Below are 22,767 nucleotides of genomic sequence, written 5' to 3'. Positions count from 1 at the left end.
TGTATTGATATTTGTTCTTAATTGTACAGTATATTTTATTTTACTTTGTACAGTAAATTTTACTTGTACAGTATGTTTTGCTATTAAATTTTATTTTCTAACATATTTCTTTTATTCATATTTATCTCTTATGTGAGATTGGCAGTTGTGTAAGCATTTTACTACATTTATTTGTATACGTACGTGACAAATAAAATTTAAATTTAAATTTAAAAGACTATTTAAAGTTACAGTGTGATCTAAAAGCTTGCTTCTAGCTGCATGTGGACCTATGACTTCTGTCTTATCGTTATTAAACAAAAGAAAGTTAATTAACATCTAGGCTCTTATGTCCTTTACACATTGCTCCACTTTAGTAAGATGGTTTTTCTCATCAGGTTTTGCTGCAATATATAACAGTGTGTCATCAGTATAACAATGAAAACTAATACCATGCTTATGAATTATGTTGCCCAGAAAAAGCATGTAAAGAGGAAACAGCAGTGAACCAAAAACTAAACCCTGTGGAACACCAAACATCGTTTGAGAACATGTAGAATAGGCACCATTTAAATCTACAAACTTATAATGATCACTCAAATACAGTAGGATCTGAACCAGGAGAGGGCCATTTCCTTATAATTCCTAATACATTTTCTAATCTCTGGAGAAGAATACTATTATCGATGGTGTCAAAAGCTGCACTGAGGTCGAGTAACACAAGTATAGTGACGCAACCCTGATCAGAGGCCAATAGGAGGTCATTATTATCTCTGTGCTGTGATGAGGCCTAAATCTTGACTAATACAGTTTGTGTATGCTATTTCCAAGTAAATATAAAAATAGCTGCTGCGCTACTATCTTTTCGAGAATCTTAGAGAGGTTTGATATCGGCCTGTAATTGGTCAGCTGATGGGGGTCAAGGTCAGGTTTCTTAATTCATGGTTTAATAACTGCTAATTTAAATAAACCTGGCGTTGGTGTGGTATTGATGGAACAGGTCACAAAACTGCTGAAGCAAGATGAAGTCTTGTTGCGACTGGACAGGTCATGGCATTGATGGGACAAGTCATGGCATAGATCAGGAAGAGCAAGGGATAGTTAAGGCAGAATAGGGCATGATTCTGGCTAAGTCATTGATTTAATAGGTAAAAACAGAAATGGACAAATAAACATGAAACGCAAGGGTCTCACATAATGCTACTAATAAACAGAAAATGTGCGACACCTGGACCGAATTAACACAGAAATAAATTTAACTCAAAACAGCAAGTAGGGGAACAAACACCCAGTGTTAACTAAGTCCAATAAAAGTCCCATAGGCATAGGAGAAACACAAAGCCCTGACAAACATCATGAAGTCAGCAAGCAGATGAATACTGTTTGTTGGCTTGTGATGATCCTACAGCTGTACCTCACTTCAACAGCCTTCAATCTCTTGACCTAGTTTACTTCCCACACACAACAATCTGTGTGCTCAACTGGCTAACTGAGCGAGCTAATATTTCATCATGAATGTCAATTAAGATGATAATTACTGATGGAAATAAAGATGTATGAGCTTCATTCGCCTTTATACTCAGCTGCATTGTATTTAATAACTCAAGCACTGAGAGGACATTACAACCACCACCCAATGTCCATCAGACAAGACACAACTACACAGCCTGTATCATAAATATACAGTACATACCGAAATGGCTTAAAATACCACAGTGATTTTAAATCTTGGACTATGATTGATTTTTAAAGGTGTTGATTAGTTTTTTGGAACAGCAGCTCTAACAGTAATGCAGCTACAAATCACAGGTTTATATTAACAGACTAATTTTGAATACATTATGTTATTATTTCTATAGAAATACTGGATGCTCTACAAAAAACGAAACCAAAAAAACCTTGATTTGGTGATTTATTTTTGATAAGGATGTCTTTATGATGTTCTCCCAGTGCTTGGTGGGTTTCTCCCAAGTACTTGCGTAAAAAAAAACAAAAAAAAACATGCAAATTAGGGTAATTGGTGTTTCCAAATGACCTGTATTTTAAGAATGAGTGTGTGTACGCATGTGTGCCATGAGATGGATTAGCATCTGGCCCATGCCTTATGTCTTCTGGAATAGGCTCCAGGCTTCCTGGCACTCAGGAATACAGGATAACCACTATAGAAAATGAATAAATTAAATGAATAAAATAGTTGCTGTATGTAAGAGGAAATAAAACATTTCAGGACATGCTGATATAGAAAATCACAGTTACTCTATATTTTCCTATAAAAGCAAGTATTGTTCATTATTTACTGTAGATAAACCAAAGATAAATCTCAGACAGGAAAGAAATGCTGCAATTAAATATAGTTTTTGTACCATGTAACAAACATGTTGGAAAAGCAGAATGTGAAGCTTATTTTTTATTGATTTCTTTAAAAGAATGTGAGGTATTTAGGTTAAACGCAGTCATTGTTAGTGATCAGTGGCTTAATGTCGCCTCAGTTGTCTTGTGAAGATGGTTTCTCGTTTTAATCAGCTCTTATTTCTGTCGGTCTCAAACGTTTTCCAGATTTACTTTTCCCCTCTTTGTGAACAACATTTAGCCCAGTGGTGTCACTGAAAACTCAAGTGTTGCTAAAATGACAGAAAAACTGAATTCTGAGCTCTGGATAATAATCAGGTCCGGCAATTCATATGGAAATCATGGGCACCCTTTCCAATCCTAAATGAGCCCTTGCTGTTGATTTGCCCTCGAATTCCTCCTGGCTCGGTCGGCCGTTGTGGCTCGCCTGCTTGTTTTTATTTATGTGGAAAAATAATTAGGCCTCGTTCAGCGAAGAGCGCATACTCTCCACATCAATCGTGTGAAAACATCGAGCTCCATGGTTTGCGCTTTATGAGGCTTGGCCTGCTCTTTGTGTTTGATTTCATTAAGAAGCACTGACATTTTAATTTATTAGGCACACAATCACAGAGCTGCCTCTACAGTCCGGATCATTCGTCGGCTTTTTAATTTGGCTGCGAGGTCGGGTAGGAAAATGAGTTTAAACATAAAAGCGATGTGCATGCATGGTTGTTAAGGTAAAAGGCTTTTTTCACTCTCTCTCTCTCATAGCAAGTTCTTCTAAAGCTGGAGCTGAAAGACATTCCCTTTGTTCGGTTCTTAAACATTCAGAGAAAAGATAACTCCACTGACTGACAATTACATGGCACCAAGGCTGAATTCAGGTCATTTCTTGGACAATGTTGTTTCTTTATGTGTGTTTCTGTGTGTGTGTGTGTGTGTGTGTGTGTGTGTGTGTGTGGCAAAGATATCCAACAAAGGCTTTAACAGAAAGGAAGGAACGTGAAGAAATTACCATTTTATGTCTCCAGAGGTGAGAGCCACCTCGCTGCAGAGCTGAAAGATAAAAAAGTTTATTACATTAGGGCTTTAGGGAACAGAGACCAGATTTAAAGAACGATTGTATTTTAACCAGATAATTTGGCCTCCATTTTTTTTTTTTTGCAATTGATTTTGACTTAGACAGCATTTAAAGTTCCATCTCAGCCTCAGGCCGGCATATCGGAATAATCCCCATCTTATCAAGTTTTCTAAGGCTAACTGACACTTTAGAAAAAAAGTCACGGAATCGCTATCTAAGATTTTGCCTCGGTGGGCCGTATTCGGAGTGGCGTTAAGCACACAGTGAGGATTTAATGCCGATATTTAGACCTCAGACGTACAGTAAGTGCAGACCCAAATGCTATTCAGAGGTAATGCAAGAGCCATGCATGGGGTAGGAAATTATTAATATTTTTCTGTAAGCCTAGCAGATAAGCACTCAGCTTATCCTTCTAACAGTGAGAATGTTATAGTGTTATTGTATAAATTTGTCGAATCAAAAGACTGACATAACATTTGGGTTACACTTTACAATATCATGCCCTTGGTTAGTATCTTGCGTGAGTTCATGAGCTACAGTACAGTCAGAGCATGATATGAAAAATGAAAATGTAAATGTAAATATAAAATAATATCAAGTGCTATTTATTACTGTACGCTGCTGAATAAGTGTAGAGAGCAAAAGAGTGGAAGCAATTTTGTTCAATTATACCAAAACAGTCATGATTACAACCAGGACTTTACATGCAGTGATACAGTATGTACAGAACTTCCTATTTATATACAGGCATTCATATCCTAAGGCATTTCTCCATACATAACATTTGGTAGGCAGCATGGTGGTGTAGTGATTAGCACCGTTTCCTTTCACCTACAGGGTCCAGGCTTGATTCCCATCTCTGTGTGTATGGAATGTAGTTTGCATGTTCTCCTAGTGCTTGGTGGGTTTCCTCCACATACTCTGGTTTCCTCCCACAGTCCAAAGACCTGCAGATTAGGGTAACTCGAGATTCCAAATTGCCCATAGTGCGTATATGTGTGTGTGTGCCCTGCGATGGATTGGCATCCTGTCCAGGGTGTACCCCGCCTGGTGCCCTAAGTCTCCCGGGATAGGCTCCATGCCAGCCACAATCCTGTATACAGGATAACACGGGCATGGACAATGAGTGAGTGAGTGATAACATTTGATTTTTTTTTTTTTTTTCAGATTCACAATGGCTTCAAATCACTAACAGAAGATAAGGTCTCAACCACACAACCAACTCAATCTTTTCACAATCAATCAATCAATCAATCAATCAATCAATCTTTTTACATCCATGGACACTATGGACAAATCCACACACATCTACCTTCACATTTACACTACATGTTTACGTTTACATTCTGGACCATTGCACAAAGACACTTTTTTTTCTATGCATATTTGCACACCATCTTTCTTCCAAAAATATAAAAATTTCTTAATTTCTTAAATGTTCTTGCACAGTATATTTCTATTTGTACAGTATATTTCTATTTTTAGTTCTATTTTTATCCTAGTTCAATTTAATTTTTCTATCGTATTTCCTTTATTTATATTTATTTCTTATTATAGCCTTTAATTCTTTAGGTCACTGGCGGTCGTATAAGCATTTCACTACATTTCGTACTGTGTATGACTGTGTATGTGACAAAATTTGAATTTGATTTGATTTGAATTTGATTTGAATTTGATTTGATCTGATGTTTTTCATCTGTAGTGGAGTTCAGTTCATAAATTTAAGCATTAGTTTTAGTTTATACTTAATTTTTTTTTTTTTTTAATTATAATCCAGACATTTGGGTCACACTGTACAATTATATTTCAGCAATATCATACTCAAGGTCATCCTGATGTGTTGCATTCGTAGGCACGAGTGCACAGCCAACGTCCTCAAGCAGTGTTGATATTCAGCACAACAGCACGACTCTGATATTGCTTTTATACAACAGTTCCACAAACACCATTTATTATCAACGTATTTATATTAGTTTCTTTATTTAACCACTTGGGATTTGGGATTCCGCCTTGTGTTCGAAGGCTCACGTGAGTCGTAAACAGAGCTTCTGTGACTGGGTGTGAATGTGGGTTTTGTCAGGCAGCTGCTCTCTCCTCAGTACTGCGGACCGTACAGACCTACTCTCACCCACGCTGAGACACACAGTTAGTGTCATTAACCACTGGACAACATCTGGGATGCCGGATGACACATATGAGTATAGTTAAAGTCCCAGTGCTGTCATGGTATGTTCGTGGAAAGACTCTTAAGGCTTTGCCTTAAGCATGTGTGTAATCTGATTCTGAATACAAGAAACTTTCTACACTTAAATACTGTATTGATGCTTTAAACTAGAATCACTGATTATGGCCCTACTGAATTTTAAATTATAGACTTGACTGCCTAGCTCCTCTGTGGCACTAAACGAAACTGACAGGTCACCAGACAATCTATTATTTTCGGAATTACCTTCTCACTACATGTGCCCTAAAGTTGGCTTTTAGTGTCTGTTGTGACAGTTAATCTTATTGTGATCCTTCTGCTAGATATTTTTATTTCTCCAGCTCTTCATTAGTGACAGCATATCTTTTTTTTTTTTTTTTGCACGTGTTTCCTCTGATTTGCCCCAATTGAAATATATATTTTGAAGCACTAACCCAGGTTAGAGCTAATCTTCCGTTCTAATTTTACGCCATGCTAGTTTGTGTCTTTTAGATTCCTCTGTCCATTTTTGTTTCTTGTTTACAGTGTCTGCTTGTGCTGGTTTTGTGTTGTGTATTTTGTGAGCATTTTGAATTCCTGGACATGAACATTACTTGTGCAACCCTAAGCCTTGCCCGGTCAACATTTAAAAAATAAATATTATTGTTACTATTCCTGATTTATAATTTAGAACTACTGTAACATTTGAATGTATTCTATTTTAGCAACGTGTGATCAATATGAAAGTTAAGATGACTTTTATAAAGTTATGTTAATATAATGTTAAATGAGCGACCCAATGGAAACCTTAAACCAACAAAGTTGTTATCTTTATTTGAAGCATTTATGGTGATTAACATCCGATCGCACAACGTCTGACCACAACCATGGTCTCTTAAGTTTCTAACAGAGTCTAGAATTCCGATTGAAGACTGGGACAGACACAATCAACAGCTTCCCACATACAGCATGTGTATCTCCTGTCACGTGGCTCTTAGTGTTATGTCTAAGTTGTAATGTTCTTTGTTTCATTTTCTTTTGGAAATATAACCATGAGGTCCATCTTAGCTTCCAAATTACTCTACTCTAATATAGTGCTCATATAGCACAATATCCAAACTGGTAAGCGGGTTTTTACCCTTTTGCCTGCTTTACAATTTAAAAAGCAATTTTGGTAAATTTTGGTGTTTTTTTTTTTTTTGTGCTGCTCATTATTACAGTATTTACACTCATTCACTAGATTTAACAGCATGCCCCCTAGTGGTCTGGTAATAAACATGCAGTCTTCAAACCACATTGACTGGAGCTTGTCTTCTGCTCCCCTTCATCAGTTTGGTGTTAATAATGTTTGCAACGTTGTATTGGGGGATTCGGGTTAATTTCATTAAGTAGTCAGCACTTCATCTTGTTCATCTCATCATCATGTTGTCAACGCTATTCCGACATCACATGTTGCTACAACATAAACCTGCCACCATGTGCTTCATCCTTATTTAAGTCAACATTAAATAAAAAGACTTTGGCAAAAATGCATGTGCAGTGTTTTTATTTAAAATCAAAAACTGGTCAAGCAGACGAGGGCAAAATCCAAAATCATGATTGAAACAGGTGGGCTTCTTCACAGCTTGTGAGGGATCAAATAGCACGAAAAACATTACCAAGCTCAAACACCAGGAATCAGGAATTAGAAAAGGTACAGGGAGAAAGAAAAAAGCAGAAAACATAAAAGCTATATCTGTAAACTGTTCCAGATTGAAAACTGTATTTTATGATGTCAATAATCTTCCAAGGAGCCCTAAATTCCAGTCGTGAATTGCTCACTTTCTGCATAGTATAAATACCCTTTTTACAGTCTTTACGACAAAAATGACCTCTGACACACATCGTAAACGATCGTCATTTGGAGAAAAAAGACAAGTGTCAGGTGACATTGAGAACTGGCAGTCGATTGTTGATAGTCAACAAGAGATACCTGCCAAATATTAGCAACAGACACTCGACTGACAACAGATTGATGTGCGTTAACAACTGAGTATGTATGACAGCACAACAGATGCTGGAAAAAACAAATAGTCAGTGGTTATCTTAAGTGCATGCATTAAAACAGCTAGTTGGACAAGTTTCATTAGTCAATCGAATCCTGCTTATAAAACACATTTGTTTGCAGTTTATCTACCGATTCAAAGCAATTCTCATAATTTATTCTTCTGTCACAAGTATAAGGGCTGCTTAAACGATGACCTTATGTTTAATTACCAATATAGCAACGTTTTTAAAGATGGAACATCTTTATTCTATCATTTAATTTTTTTCCTACAATACTGCAAACAAATGACAAGGTAAAGTAGATTTATAATAATAATAATAATAATAATAATAATAATAATAATAATGATTGCACAAGGGCTTAGTGGTTAGAACTGTCATCTTGCACCTCCTGGTTCCAGGTTTGATTCCCACCTTGGGGTCTGTGTGCTTGGTGGGTTTCCTCCGGGTCTTCCAGTTTCCTCCCCAGTCCAAAGACATATAGATTAGGCTAATTGGCGTTCCCAAATTCCACATAGTATGTGAATGAGTATATGAGTGTATGTGTGTGTGCCCTGTAATGGATTGGCAGCCTTTCCAGGGTGTACCCCGCCTTGTGCCCTAGGTCTCTTGGGATAGGCTCCAGGCTCCCAGCGACCCTGTATATAGGATAAAGCGGTATAGACCATGAGTAAGTAAATAGTAATAATAATAATAATAATAATAATAATAATAATAATAATAATTATAATAATAATGCAAAAACAGTACACGTTTCTACTTAAATTCAATGTTTGTTTTTATTTGTACCTTTCATTTTCTATAAGCAGAATAGGATATCATATGTAAAAATAAATAAATAAATAAATAAACAGATAGATTGATAGATAGATAAATAAATAAATAAACATTACCTAATTCTGTTATTTAATTTTGACCAGTTTTGAAATAAAACTTGTTGGAGCAGAAACATAAAAATACCATTTCTTTCCTTAAGGAACTGAAATGAAAATAAATAGTTTGGGAATCACAGGGACTTTGGGAAGTGTACAGTATGTAATCAGGGTTATTTTATGGAGATTGTGTGAATGCTGTGAGTTTCATAATCAGGAGACTAGTAATGGTCAAGACATGGTCAAATAATGTGTGAGAGAATTCAGGTATATTAGGTTTTAAGTAAATGTGGGCTAACTAAGGATTCTGGAAGTTTGTGATTTTACTTCTAATTATTCTATTAACACTTGAGACATGAACAGAGGTGCCAATATTTAGAGTAAAGTTTACATCAGACTATTAATATTTTACTGTTCATTATCATACCATTGAAAAAAAAACAATAATAACTAATAAAAGTTGTGAAACGTATTTATTAATAGATCATTTATCTTTTTAATAGCAATATTCATTGAGAAGAGACAGATCACTAACATATGTAAATATACACTATATAGTCAAAAGTTTGTGCACCTGACCATGACATGAATATGTCCTTGTTGAATATCTCATTTCAGATTTTTATTTTTATTTTTTTTTACTGTTCTAGTGTGGTTCACTCTTCTGGCAAGACTTTCCCTCCTATGTTAGAGTGTGGCTGTAAGAATTTGTGTTCATTCAGCTACAAGAACATCAGTCAAGGAGGCTCCAGTACCAGTTCATCCCAAAGGTGATGGATGGTTCAGTGAGGTTGAGTTGAGCCAGGGCTCTGCGCAGGACACTCGAATTCTCCCACTATAAATTTAACACAACGTTTCTTCATCGAGCTGGCGTGTGCACTGTGGTCATGCTTGACCAGTTTTGGGCTTTTTAGTTCTCAGGAAAATTGTAATCCTACTGCGTAGAAAGACATCCCTAGAGAAGTGTTGTGGGAAGAGTTTGAAGAAAGAACCACATATACTGTAGGTTGTGAGGATCATGGGGTGCGCAAACTTTTGGGCATATAGTAGATATCAGAACCAGTATCTTTTTATGTTTCAGTGGTATGAAACCTTCAACACGTATCTGGTTGCTTATAAAGAAAAAAAATCTGTTCATGTGTCAGCATTTATGCACGAATTTATCCTATGGGTGTTTAATTATAAATGCTTTGTGATTTAAAAAGAGTAAGAAAGAAAGTTTGTAAAGTATGTAAATAAAGAATCATCTTGTTAACAATATTGGCATCTCTGCAGGTACATTTAATACTTTCTCTGCAAGTCACAATTCGCACCATCGATGTTTTCGTGTTTTGTAGTATGAACACTGATTTAATACACGTTCTCAGACAGAGCAAACAGGAAATAACAAACGCAAACGCCATCAATACTTAGAGGGGAGGAAACGATGGAGGGCTCACGGCTGCTTTCCTCTTTTTTCCTTCACTGTGGGTTTTTTATTGCTGTCTGCGGAATTGAAAATGAGAGCCAGGAGTGCTGTTTGATTTGTTCTTTGCTTTCACTATTTCCCGCTAACTGCTTCTGAAGCAGCTGTCACGTCACTGCAGGAAAGGCAAAATTCGCAGATCCATCTGCAAAAATAGCAGTTAGGAAACCAATCAGGACAGCTACGCGCCTCTTTTATTTTTTTACATTTCTGAAAATAGAGCTTAGTATTACCGGATAAACTTGCGACCTTGCGTGATTGCTTGATTATATTTGCGAGTCGGTGGTTTGCTTAGCTTAAGGCAGAAAAATCAAACTGGTGTGGGTGTGGTTAGGAAACAATCAACGCTAATTGGTGGAAAACATATGGAAGAACTATTTTAATCAACTGTAAAGCAACAATAAAAACCACAGAGGGCATATAATAATGCTTTGTGCAAGTGTGTGTGTGACTGAAGGTCATTAGTATGTGATAGCACAGGTGTGGTGGAGGCATAAAGGAAATCCCGGAGGTGCTGCCATTTTCTCCTGCTGAACTGCCTGACAGCATTTAAATTCCCTTTGTGCTGGCAGACAGAGGATCTTGACACCGACATGAGAGGAAGAAATTGCAGCTAAGGGACTCCAATCATCGCTGCTCCTCTGCCTTTCATGTTGATTGAAATTGCAGAAGAGCCGCACTCAAAGTCATCAAAGGAAACGCGTGACAATTTCTGATTTGAGAGAGCCGGCCCTGTCACAAGACTCAGCAAAAAAAAAACAAAAAAAAAAAAAACTGTCCTTATCTTATAGCCGTCGTCATTTCCATCTTTCTCTGCCGTTTTTATGCTCTTGACTACTGCATTAATACAAAATTATTTAAAGAATAACCATCTAAACTGGTCATTAATGTACTTCATACAAGAAAGTAATTCAGACAGACATCAAGAATTATACAATCGTTTACATTCGGTTGATATTTAGATGCTTTATACAAACGAACACCTAATCAAGTTCCTGCCCAAAAAACAAAATTGACTGAATTGAATATTAAAAACATATTTCACAAGACAGGTATCTCCTTTTCAACACCAGGACAATAATAAATTACATTGAAGAAAAAAAAAAGATCTACATTCATGCAGAAAAACGTCTGAAAACGTCTAAAAAGCTGCACAAAACTAACTGATGTGAGGTAAGGCATGGTTATTAGCATAAAGAACTGAAGGAGGTCAACTAAATTTAGTTTTTCATTCATTCATTCATTCATTCATTCATCCCAAATTTTCAGGCCATTCTTATCCATTTATTCACCAGAACATCATTTTGATTTGTCATTAAATTTGTCTCTTTTCAATTTGCTCATTGTCAAATAAAAAAGGGAAAAGACTCCAGTGTATCTCTCTGTTTATCACTTCTTATCCATCACATTCCTCCTGCTCCATTTTCCATTTTCTCCTCATCAGACTTGATGATAATGCGATTTAAGAATAATAAAATCATATTTTAACCGCTGAGCCATCTTCACAAATGCCTCGTGAGGAATAAAATCATGCTGCAGTGGCCTGGCTCCTCTCTGTACTTAGAAATTGTCCGTATGAATCATCAAGAGCTTACATGAAGTGACAGAGCGTGACGCTGAAGATGACATGATCCGTTGCACTCAATCAAGGTTATTCAACATGCCTTTTAATGGCTAACCATTATTGATTTGTTCTTTGTCACATTACTAATTAGACCTCCTTTTCTCGAATAATGTTTCTCACCTTTTAGCTAAAATCTTTTGCATAAATGCATGTGACTGGCTGCCTTTTATTTTTCTTTTAATTCTACATCTGGATCATGGTCTGCCAGTTGATAACACCTGACCTACTGTAGGTAAATCCTAAAGCAAAACAAAACAAAACAATGATGTAGTGTAGTATGTGAATTTGAACTGAGAGCACACTGTAGACAACAAACAACTGTCCATGTTGTTACAAATAATCTTTGAGTTGTTAAATCCTCCTTTGAATTTTCACATCTTCTCTGTTTTGTTCTGGTACTTCATCACCCCCATCCCCCCCCCCCCCCCAACCCCCCAACCCCTAATTTTTTTCAGTAAGTAGATTGGGTATGCTAACTTGTCTTGCAATTCGCTGGCAGTCTATCAAAGGTGTATTTCTGCCTCGCACCCAGTGTTTCTTAACAAGCTCTGGAGCAGCAATATCCATGACTGGATTACAGGGAAGTTCAGTTCAGTTTGCGTGTTATAGCCACTTCACTTTTCATGAATTGTGTTTGTTTTTGATGATGTGGTAGGCTGTGTCACTAAAGACCTTGTGGCTGTTGTTTCAGATGAACAAAAAAAATCCTTTCAAAGCCACCAGACCTTTCTTCTCTGCTGTTATTACCCTTTTTACATCCTGTCCTTGGTTTTTAAAGAGCAAGTTTAGAAAGAAAATAGCCTTGAGAAAATCATCTCATAGCTCCTTTGTTTTCTGTGTAGATTTGGATAAAGTGGTCGACCATAATGTGGACGATGACCCGGTGGATCCTGTTCCAGGCAAACAAAAACATGGTGTCATAGCCGCAGAGCACCCGACCCCTATCTTTACCATTTGTGTCTAAATGAATAACGTGGTGGGACGTGACATTGAAGATGGCCATTGTTCCGGGCAAACAAAAAAAAAATAAACTGGCACAGAGATTCTCTGTTGTTTTTATGAGTCATCTTCAGTTTTGATCACATGATAGAGCGTGACGTTGAAGATAACCTGGTGGCCATTGTTCCAGGCGTAGAGCGCCCTCTCCCGAGCATTGTAGTCAAGCATGGAGATGTGAAAGTATGGGTTGTGGAAAGGAATGTCCACGTACTCATAACTGGATGTCTTTGTGTCATAGGAGTAGTAGACCTTTGCACCAGTAAGGTGCGAGTTGGTGACATAGAGTGTTCCACATATCATGAATGACTCGCCAGCATTGCGTTTTGAGTACTCTGTGTTCCAAGTACTAAGAGGCTCCAACGTCTCAGGCTCCAAGCTAGAAATCACTACATTGCCTGCGTTCTGGTTGGTGGCATAGACAGCCCACAGCCCCATCTCATCAGCCATTAGATCAATGTCCGAAAAGCCTCCCCAGGTATATGGGTAGACATTGTGAAATCCGGCATACTCGAGTGCCCGCTGAGCCAGCACACGGCCTGTCTCAAAGCTGTACCTGACCACAATGTTGCTTTGCTCCTTGTTGTAGTATAGCGATCCATTATACACAACGTGATTGGTCCCAGCCCACTTAAATGGAAGGTAGTACGTTCGAGACTCTTGACCCGAAACAAAATCTGCCATGGATTTGTACTCTCGCACCACCTTGCTGTTGGTGTATGTATCCATGTACCAGACCTACATGAGAAACAAAAGATTGTTTAAATTAGAGCAGTGCATCTTACTTGTTAAAGGGTGGTTTCAGGTGTGAGTTCAAATACTTACATTGTAAAACAAATTTAAGCAACACACTGTACCCTCTTAGCTAATCAGGTCAATGTTTAAATTGGATTCTTTCCTTGGAAATGACATTTTATAGCACTTTAACCGAAGCATCATGTAATTTAAAGGCACTGAAGAAGTCAGATGGGAGAACGTGTTTACAGTACAACCACAGCCCAAACCCCTCAATACTGGAATTTATAAAAGAATCCTGGACCATATGAGATTCTGTTTGGATCTTGATAAAAGGAATACTGGAGATTTATTAAACATGGAAAAATATTTGGTAAACATTGGTAGAACCCTAACATAGTTCACCACTCCAAAACACCGTCTACACTGTGAAGCATATTGGTGGTAGCATAAAGACAAAAGTTAACCCTGGTTTCCTGGTTGATTAATACATGCTGTCAACAATCACTGAATTTTGGTGAATGGCCTACATTAAGTCATAATAATGAAATTACTGTCTCTCCATGAGATGGTGAAAGTTTGGTAAATTTGTTTTTATACAACCTATAACCCTAACCCCAACCCTAACCCTAACCAAACCCTTGTTAATAACTTGCCAGAACTGTGTCCCAGAAATGATTTTGCTTTCATGACGGTGTTTGATTAGCCATTATCTCTGACCTCTTTCTAGAACAGGTGTACTTACAGTGTACATTATGCACTGTATCACATGACATATTCAAGATACTAAGGAACCTATTCCCCTATGTAAATAAGATTTCAGCCATGGGTTTCTATACCTGCCTGCTGTTGGACATGCCTAGTACAAGGAGTGTGGTGCAAAGTTAACGTTCAATAAAGCCACAACTTTTTGAGGCAAAATATTTTGTAGTTTTTGATGGTTTGTTTCTTCCATTGTGTCTACAGTTTGGTCTTGCTAAATCCCACTCACTGACTAACTTTTCCCATCACATGACATTTACCATCCACAGTGGTGGGGCAAGCACATGCTTTCTCTCTAATGTATATTACAATAACTTCTATATCTTTTAAAAACTGCTGCTCATGCTATATGTGACGACAAGTCAATCAAAGTATTTTTTTTAAACATCCTTAGATGCCAGGGATCCTACATTCAAATTCCAAACAGTAGCAGGAAATCCACCAGAGAACAGACCCTTCCTTTTTTTTTTTTTTATGAGGGGTGTTCAAGGCAAACTGGGACTTTTTTGGTAAATGAAGGCGTAAAAAACAATTCAAATTGACAGAAGACTTTAAGCACAGAACAGTGATGAGCTGCAGTAAAACATCTAAACGATACAAACGTTTTAAAGAAGGCCGCATGTCCATGAATAATGATACTGGGTAAGGTGGCTCTGAGCCGACAGCAGTCCTTTCCATGAACATTCAGCGAGTAGAACACCTGATCCTTGAAAATTGACAGATAACTTGCAGAAGAGACGCATGTGTTTGTGTGTACACACAAACACATGCGTCTCTTGTGTTTAATTGTGTACACACAATCATTCACCAACACCACTTGCACATTACAGGAACTCGGCTGGAAGTTCTTGCCACATCCCCTGTACAGTCCTGACCTCGCTCCAAGCCATATTTGGGGCCATTAAAGGTGTTCCTGAGTTTATTTCAGACATGAAGCAGACATCTATTTATAATGGCTCCGGTGTACTTAACTCCGGATAACTTTTTACCTTGATAGTATCCAAGCATCCAATGCACTGACTGCATTAGTGTAGCTGGGAAATACTGTTTATAGAGAAATAAAGAAAGTTTTTAGTGTCATTACTGTGTTCTGGTATTCTGAACAATTAAAAGTCCCAGTTTGACTTCAACACCCTTGTAGATAGAAAAAAAAAACAACATTTACAAACTGAAAAATCACTCGTTAGACAAATCTCCAATTTAATGAGAAAATAATATATCACTTATCCTCAAAAAACATCACAGCAGCAACGCTCTAATGACAATAATGCCATAATAATAATCTCAATTATTATCCGGAAATAGTCAAAATACTAAAAATGTAAACCTTAAACTCCTAGTAGGAGTGTACAAACAAACTAGTAAATAAATAGTATGTGTAAGACAGCTCCAAAGCCGAGGTCTGCATCATAACGGTAGTGTAATGAAGGCATCATGTAGATGTTCAAATTAAATGAATTAATTCACTAGAACAGCTGAAGACGTTAATCATAATGCATTATTGATTTGTTGATGCTGACATTTAGCAGGATAAACAGACAGCTCTATTGTATTGCTTTGAAAGATAGCCATCTACACAGGAAGTGAGTGTTTATCTACTGCATGACCACAATTACCACACGATACAATAGGACGTCTTATTGATTCCACCAATTCTATGAAGCCCTAATGCTCTAAACCATTAGGGACACACACAAAAAAAAAGAAAAGTGACTCACTCTGTTGTTTCTCGAAGATGCCATTGGGTCGGTCATCCATGCACCGAACCGCGTGCCTGATGTTTTTATGGTCACAGGTCCTGTGATTTTCATTAATTTGCCGCACGCTGTGAGAGAATGGAACACACCGATAAGATGTAGGCCTACTAACTAGATTCCTGAAGGCAATTTCATGGCGGCACTGATAATGCATGTTGCTGTGTTCTGCATATTAAATCAGAAATATGAAACCCGCTTTTGTATTACGGCTGTTTGGTGGATTGTTAGGGAGGCTTTTTGGTGACATTATTGTAAATATATATTTGAGTTTTATGATTGCTGGTCTATTGGAAGAGCAGTGATCCATGGTTGTGGTGCCATTGGTGTCTCACTAAAGGTAAATTAAAGATACTTTACAACAACCTCACATTTAAGTTAAATAAACTGAAGCATTCAGTTACCTGAACTTCTGCCATACTCAAACGCAAAAGACACTGTCTAGAACGTCTTTCTTTGTCTGATTTCTGATGGTCTAGCTCAAACCCATTCCTGCATGACAGTGAGCTCCATTGTGACATGGTGTATTAAGACTGTAATAGAAAAACTTGAGTGTCCTCTACAAGACACTCTTTTGAAAAGGCAACTTCATGCCATCTTCCATTCTTTTTTTCCAGACCCAACTTCTTGTTCTCTTGTGGCTAAATGGGCACACGGTTTTAAATTGGGATGTTTAATGATCAGGTGTTCACATACTTTTAGAGGTATAGTGTACACTTTATTTCAGTTAATCTACTCCGTTATCTGAACACATTTACCCCCATGAATTGTTTGTATTGGTATTGTACGTTCCATGTCACATGTTCAACAGGAAGTTAGAAATTAATTAAGCTTATAGGAAGAAGAAACAAGTTCTCTTGTTCTTTTTCTTCAGTGTTAGTAGTATTTTGATATTTTCTGATCATTTAATGATAAGTTAAAAAAGAAGAAATAGAAAAATTAGAAGAAAGACTGATGGTGTATGTGTTGGAGTAAATGAGACCGGTTGTTTGAAATCAGTAATCAGGTGAGTTACAACGAGAGTGTTGGGAGCTGGAGGTCACAGGAAGGCCATGATGTATTCTGGGATGCATAGTGTTACTGTAGTTCTTGTGTACAACAAACAAAGTATCTTTTCTTAACAAAGAAGTTAATAACTCCTTTGATGGCAAAACACATGTTTACCTGGTCAGAAGTATTGGAACAGTAAACAAAATTCAAAGTTTGATTGTATATTTCTTGCTTGCAATCAACTGCATTAAGTTGGACATCAAACTGTTGCATTCTTTTTCTGTAATGTTTTTTTAAGGGTTGCACCACAGCTTCTTTTAGCTGTAGTGTATTTTGGGGTAGTTCTCCGCTCAATTACCTATCCAGGAGGTGAAATTCTGCTCAGTACAGCATGACAAACAGAATTCATTCTGCTGCTCCATCATCAATAAAGATTAGTGTACCCATGGCAGAAGCAGCTATGCAAGCACACGCCATGACACAATCTCCATCATGCTCGACCCATAAGCTCATATGCTTTGGATCATTAGCAGATCTTTTCTTACTCCACACTTTGGTCTTTTCATCACTTTGGTAGAAAAACCTTTGTGTATTCATCGGAATTTCCAAGTTTATTCTTACTGCTGATGAAAGGTTTGTACCTCATGGTTTGACCTCTTTACAGTCTTATTTAAATGATGGAATGTGATACCATCACCCCTATAAAGTGGAGCTAGTTGATTCATTTTTCATCAATTTCTGATAGACCAATTTTCCTCCTTGGTTTATCTATTAAAAAAATCAATCAATGCTGGCCATGGTAGAAAGGCACCAGAACACCCAGCCTGCCATTCATAAGGCAGGCAAAGAGCCCATTGCCACTGACCAGACCTCCAAACCAGCACTCATGGGATAAACTGGACAAACAACTCCAATTTATAAAGGTCTCATACCACAACCCACAGAACGCAAAGGATCTGCTGTCTGACATCCTGGTACCAGACACCACAGAACACTAGCAGAGGCTGTGTGGAATCATGTCCCCAGAGGCCAAAACTGCACTGGCAGCACAAGCCAAAGCTACACAATATTAGGTGTAATGTTTTGAATTTAAATGTTATGGCTGATCTAGATGGAAATATTGATAATTAAAAGCTAAAAATCTATTGTCTCATTCATATTTTCAACTCAAACTAAAATGTGTGCGGTGTATAGAAAATTATATGATATATAATGAATATGAGCAGGCCAAAAACTGAGCCTTGAGTAACACCACAGGGAGAGGTGAGAGATGCCTTAAATCTTTTAAATAAAACAGTTTTCTGTCAAAAACATATGATAAAATAAGTAAGGAACCAAATGAAGCCAACCATTTGTTACGTTTATATACTGTAAGTTGATTATATATACAGTGGTGTGAAAAACTATTTGCCCCCTTCCTGATTTCTTATTCTTTTGCATGTTTGTCACACTTAAATGTTTCTGATCATCAAACACATTTAACTATTAGTCAAAGATAACACAAGTAAACACAAAATGCAGTTTTTAAATGATGGTTTTTATTATTTAGGGAGAAAAAAAATCCAAACTTACATGGCCCTGTGTGAAAAAGTAATTGCCCCCCGAACCTAATAACTGATTGGGCCACCCTTAGCAGCAATAACTGCAATCAAGTGTTTGCGATAACTTGCAACGAGTCTTTTACAGAGCTCTGGAGGAATTTTGGCCCACTCATCTTTGCAGAATTGTTGTAATTCAGCTTTATTTGAGAGTTTTCTAGCATGAACCGCCTTTTTAAGGTCATGCCACAACATCTCAATAGGATTCAGGTCAGGACTTTGACTGGGCCACTCAAAAGTCTTCATTTTGTTTTTCTTCAGCCATTCAGAGGTGGATTTGTTGGTGTGTTATGGGTCATTGTCCTGCTGCAGCACCCAAGATCGCTTCAGCTTGAGTTGATGAACAGATGGCCGGACATTCTCCTTTAGGATTTTTTGGTAGACAGTAGAATTCATGGTTCCATCTATCACAGCAAGCCTTCCAGGTCCTGAAGCAGCAAAACAACCCCAGACCATCACACTACCACCCCCATATTTTACTGTTGGTATGGTGTTCTTTTTCTGAAATGCTGTGTTACTTTTACGCCAGATGTAACGGGACACCCACCTTCCAAAAAGTTAAACTTTTGTCTCGTCGGTCCACAAGGTATTTTCCCAAAAGTCTTGGCAATCATTGAGATGTTTTTTAGCAAAATTGAGACGAGCCTTGATGTTCTTTTTGCTTAAGTGGTTTGCGCCTTGGAAATCTGCCATGCAGGCCGTTTTTGCCCAGTCTCTTTCTTTTGGTGGAGTCGTGAACACTGACCTTAATTGAGGCAAGTGAGGCCTGCAGTTCTTTAGATGTTGTCCTGGGGTCTTTTGTGGCCTCTCGGATGAGTTGTCTCTGCGCTCTTGGGGTAATTTTGGTCGGCTGGCCACTCCTGGGAAGGTTCACCACTGTTCCATGTTTTTGCCATTTGTGGATGATGGCTCTCACTGTGGTTCGCTGGAGTCCCAAGGCTTTGGAAATGGCTTTATAACCTTTACTAGCCTGATAGATCTCAATTACTTTTGTTCTCATTTTTTTCTGAATTTCTTTGGATCTTGGCATAATGTCTAGCTTTTGAGGTGCTTTTGGTCTACTTCTCTGTGTCAGGTAGCTCCTATTTAAGTGATTTTTTGATTGAAACAGGTGTGGCAGTAATCAGGCCTGGGGGTGACTACAGAAATTGAACTTTTAACTGTGATAAACCACAGTTAAGTTATTTTTTAACAAGGGGGGGGGGGCAATTACTATTTCACACAGGGCCATGTAGATTTGGAGTTTTTTTTCTCCCTTAATAACATAATCTTCATTTAAAAACTGCATTTTGTGTTCAATTATGTTATCTTTGACTAATAGTTAACGGTTTTTGATGAGCAGAAACATTTAAGTGTGACAAACATGCAAAAGAATAAGAAATCAGGAAGGGGGCAAATAGTTTTTCACACCACTGTATATATAATCAAAGTGCTTTAAATAGCTTAATCAGCATATATGTTTGTTAGATGATATCTGTAAGCATATAAATTAACCGCACATACTGTATTCCTGCTCGGGCATTCTACTGTAGATGCCATGCTGCTGCTTTTATACAGCGGAGCTCAGGAGTGATGAGGGGAGAAGGATGAGTGAAGGTCAGATAAGGTAGTCAGAGCAAAGGTAGTTGGTTTAGGGCAGTGAAGATAGTGTCATTATAGTGGATGTCCAGAGCAAGGGGGAAATAAAGTGCAAAGCAGGGAAATAGGAAATTGCTTGAGCATGTTGTTTGGAGCTGAAGGGCAAGTTTCTAAATATGATATTTTGGTGTTTTAGGTGTTTGTGGTAGAGGGAATAAGCAGGCCAAACATTATAGCCTAATAGCAAATGGCAGAATCCTTGTGACTTTGGTTTAGGAGTTTGATACCTAATATACACACCTTCTCCTTCACATATTTGAGTGCCCTTGGATCTTTTTTCAACATTATTTACCTTTTAATCATGGCTCTTAAAGGTGCCAGGTTGATCAGGAGGACAGTTCTTACTTTTTTATAGCAGCTATAAAACATTCTTTCTTCACCAGCATTTCTTCTCTGTCTCAAAACAATATACTCAAAACGATCTATTTGGTGGTCCTAAAACGGACCAGCCAAGGTTTCAAACAGCAAGAACACCACCATGACCAGTAGTGCATGGTTTATCCAGGTTCTGATATTGTCAGGGTTTGGCTTAGGTTAATGTAATAAAGTCACTAGGCTGTTGTCAAATTTTAGTCAGACATAAAGTCAATGCTGCTGTCCAAGTTTTCCATTAAAGATAAACAGCACCTTATTAGTCAGCAAGCAGATTTTTAACAGCTTGGTGTTTTCAGAGTTAGGTGGGTGTATAATGTATTGATGCAACCAAGCAGGGCCTGCTTTAGACAGTTGCTTTAATAAACTAGATTCCATGCCACACTTTGGACATAAACAGAGAATATTTCCAGGTTTTGACGTGTTTGTTGTAAGAGACAAATTTTAAATGGACATTGTACAACTGCATCAGACTTTGATGCAGCAGAGAGTTGACTTCACTTACCTAAGACACATTAACATAAGCATGGTAACGCAAAAAGAATGTGAAGACATAGTTAAGTGCAGCCAGGCCATGACTGGGCAGAACAGGGTAGAACAAGGCAGCACAGGATCGTCTTAGGGCGTTAAGTATTAAGTAGTAAATATATGGTAAAAACATGTGGATTAGTTCTCAAATTCTAATGAATGAAATCTTCATAATGCCCTTATAAGAATGATCCTTGTGTCATTCAAGTCTGAAGGGTTAGAGTAAAATCCAACATTAAAGTCTAATCCAAGTTTTGATTATAGATGTGAAAAGATTAATGGCAGTAAGGCATTTAAAAAAAGAAGGGCTAAGACAAAACCCAGAAATAATAAAATTATCATAACTGACAGGGATCTCAGCAGGCAGTAGTGGTTAGTATTGTTGCGATGTACCTCCAGGGTCTGAGTTCAATCCTAGCCTTGGGGTTTGTGTGTACGTTCTCCCCTTGGTTGGTTGGTTGGTTGGTGGGCGAGCGGGCGAGCGAGTGAGTTCAGTAATATAATTGAGGAAATTCCTAGCATGTTCTTGAATTTCTCATGACATTAGCATGTACTGTATGCTAATAATATTTTGTGCATTTTGTGCTAACAGTTCAACCGTTCATACTTATTCAAGAGAAAACTGCAGCAAAGAAAAACCCTTTAAAAATGCACTGCAATTATTTCCATTAGATGTGTGAGCATTGTTAATGAATAGGTATTCACATGCCCAAAGATAAAATGACTAAAAATAGAGTTTATTTTTAAACGTTAAATGAAGTAAATGGCACCACAAACACGGGATCAATCAAATCATGATTCGGACCGTCATAATTCAAATACTTCAGTAGCTTCAGAGACCTCTGGTCTTCTTTACTAAAGACAAAATGTATTAAAATCAGCTTGGATTAGTTCCTGTATTTACTGAAAGGGGTGAAGCGTTACTGTAGCAGTGGATGTAGTGTTAGTCATCCTGGTAATGATATTTGGCAGTGCAATGTTTATTGTTGATTCAAACAGAAGGGAAATGATTATGATGATGGTGTAATGACAGTAATAAGAGAAATCACAGTAATACCAATAACGGGAATAGCGCTAATGATTAGTGGTTTGTTTTGTTTACATGAGTAATGATGATGATGATATCATTTCTAGTAATGACTGTTATTGCAAATTCAGGCCACACCCCCAAATATTTGATGAAAGACTGTGGAACTGTAGTATATAAATAGTGCGATTTCTAAAATCCTAAGTGTGCCGACCCTGAGGTTTCTCCAGACCCTACTGAGGAGAGTGTGGATGATCCTGATTGGCCTATCCTATAATTAATTGCTAATTGGTAGCCTATATAAGACTCTGTGGGGGTTATCTGGGGTTTAGACTCTGTGTGGAGGGAGTCTCAGGAGTGGTTCTATTGTGTAACCTTTTTGCCGACTCTTTAATTTTGTGTTTTTTTTGTGCATTTCATAACATGTAGATTAAGTTTTTGTTGTGTTTGTTTGTTTATTTATCCATAGACTTCATTATGTTTATTGTTTTGAACATTAAACTCGTACAAATAAATAAATAATCTTTATTGATTACATATTTTGTTTTGATCCCTCTTTTATGTTGCGACCTCAAACGAGCGGGTTTTAACACTAAGCTGGCCATACACTCCATGAAAGACCTCCCAAAAACAAGAAAAGTAAGAGTGGTGTTTGAATGTTTGAACGGCACACAAAATATATTTTGTCCCAATGGCCATAAAAATAAAACTCTTCTATGTAACATGGACACTATAGAGAGAGCCACCTTTAGTAACAATAATACAGTATTATTACGTACATGGACAA

General features: G+C 37.5%; 1 protein-coding gene across 2 annotated transcripts in view; it reads right to left on the bottom strand.

Annotated features, from left to right (window-relative positions):
* Positions 1-12,048: 12,048 nt before the first annotated feature.
* The window catches only part of olfm3a (olfactomedin 3a), a 55,369-nt gene continuing 44,650 nt past the window's right edge, over positions 12,049-22,767 (bottom strand). For both annotated transcript variants that reach the window (XM_053495436.1, XM_053495437.1), the window contains 2 exons: positions 15,792-15,898; positions 12,049-13,314 (listed from right to left, as the gene is read on the bottom strand). In XM_053495436.1, coding sequence (XP_053351411.1) covers positions 12,637-13,314; positions 15,792-15,898 — 785 coding nt within the window. In that variant the 3' untranslated portion in view covers positions 12,049-12,636. The remainder of the gene's footprint in view (positions 13,315-15,791; positions 15,899-22,767) is intronic.

This window comes from Clarias gariepinus, chromosome 4 (assembly GCF_024256425.1).
Source record: "Clarias gariepinus isolate MV-2021 ecotype Netherlands chromosome 4, CGAR_prim_01v2, whole genome shotgun sequence".
Classification (NCBI taxonomy): domain Eukaryota; kingdom Metazoa; phylum Chordata; class Actinopteri; order Siluriformes; family Clariidae; genus Clarias; species Clarias gariepinus.
Note: the sequence above shows the minus strand (reverse complement) of the source record. Positions and strands in the feature narration are given on the sequence as shown.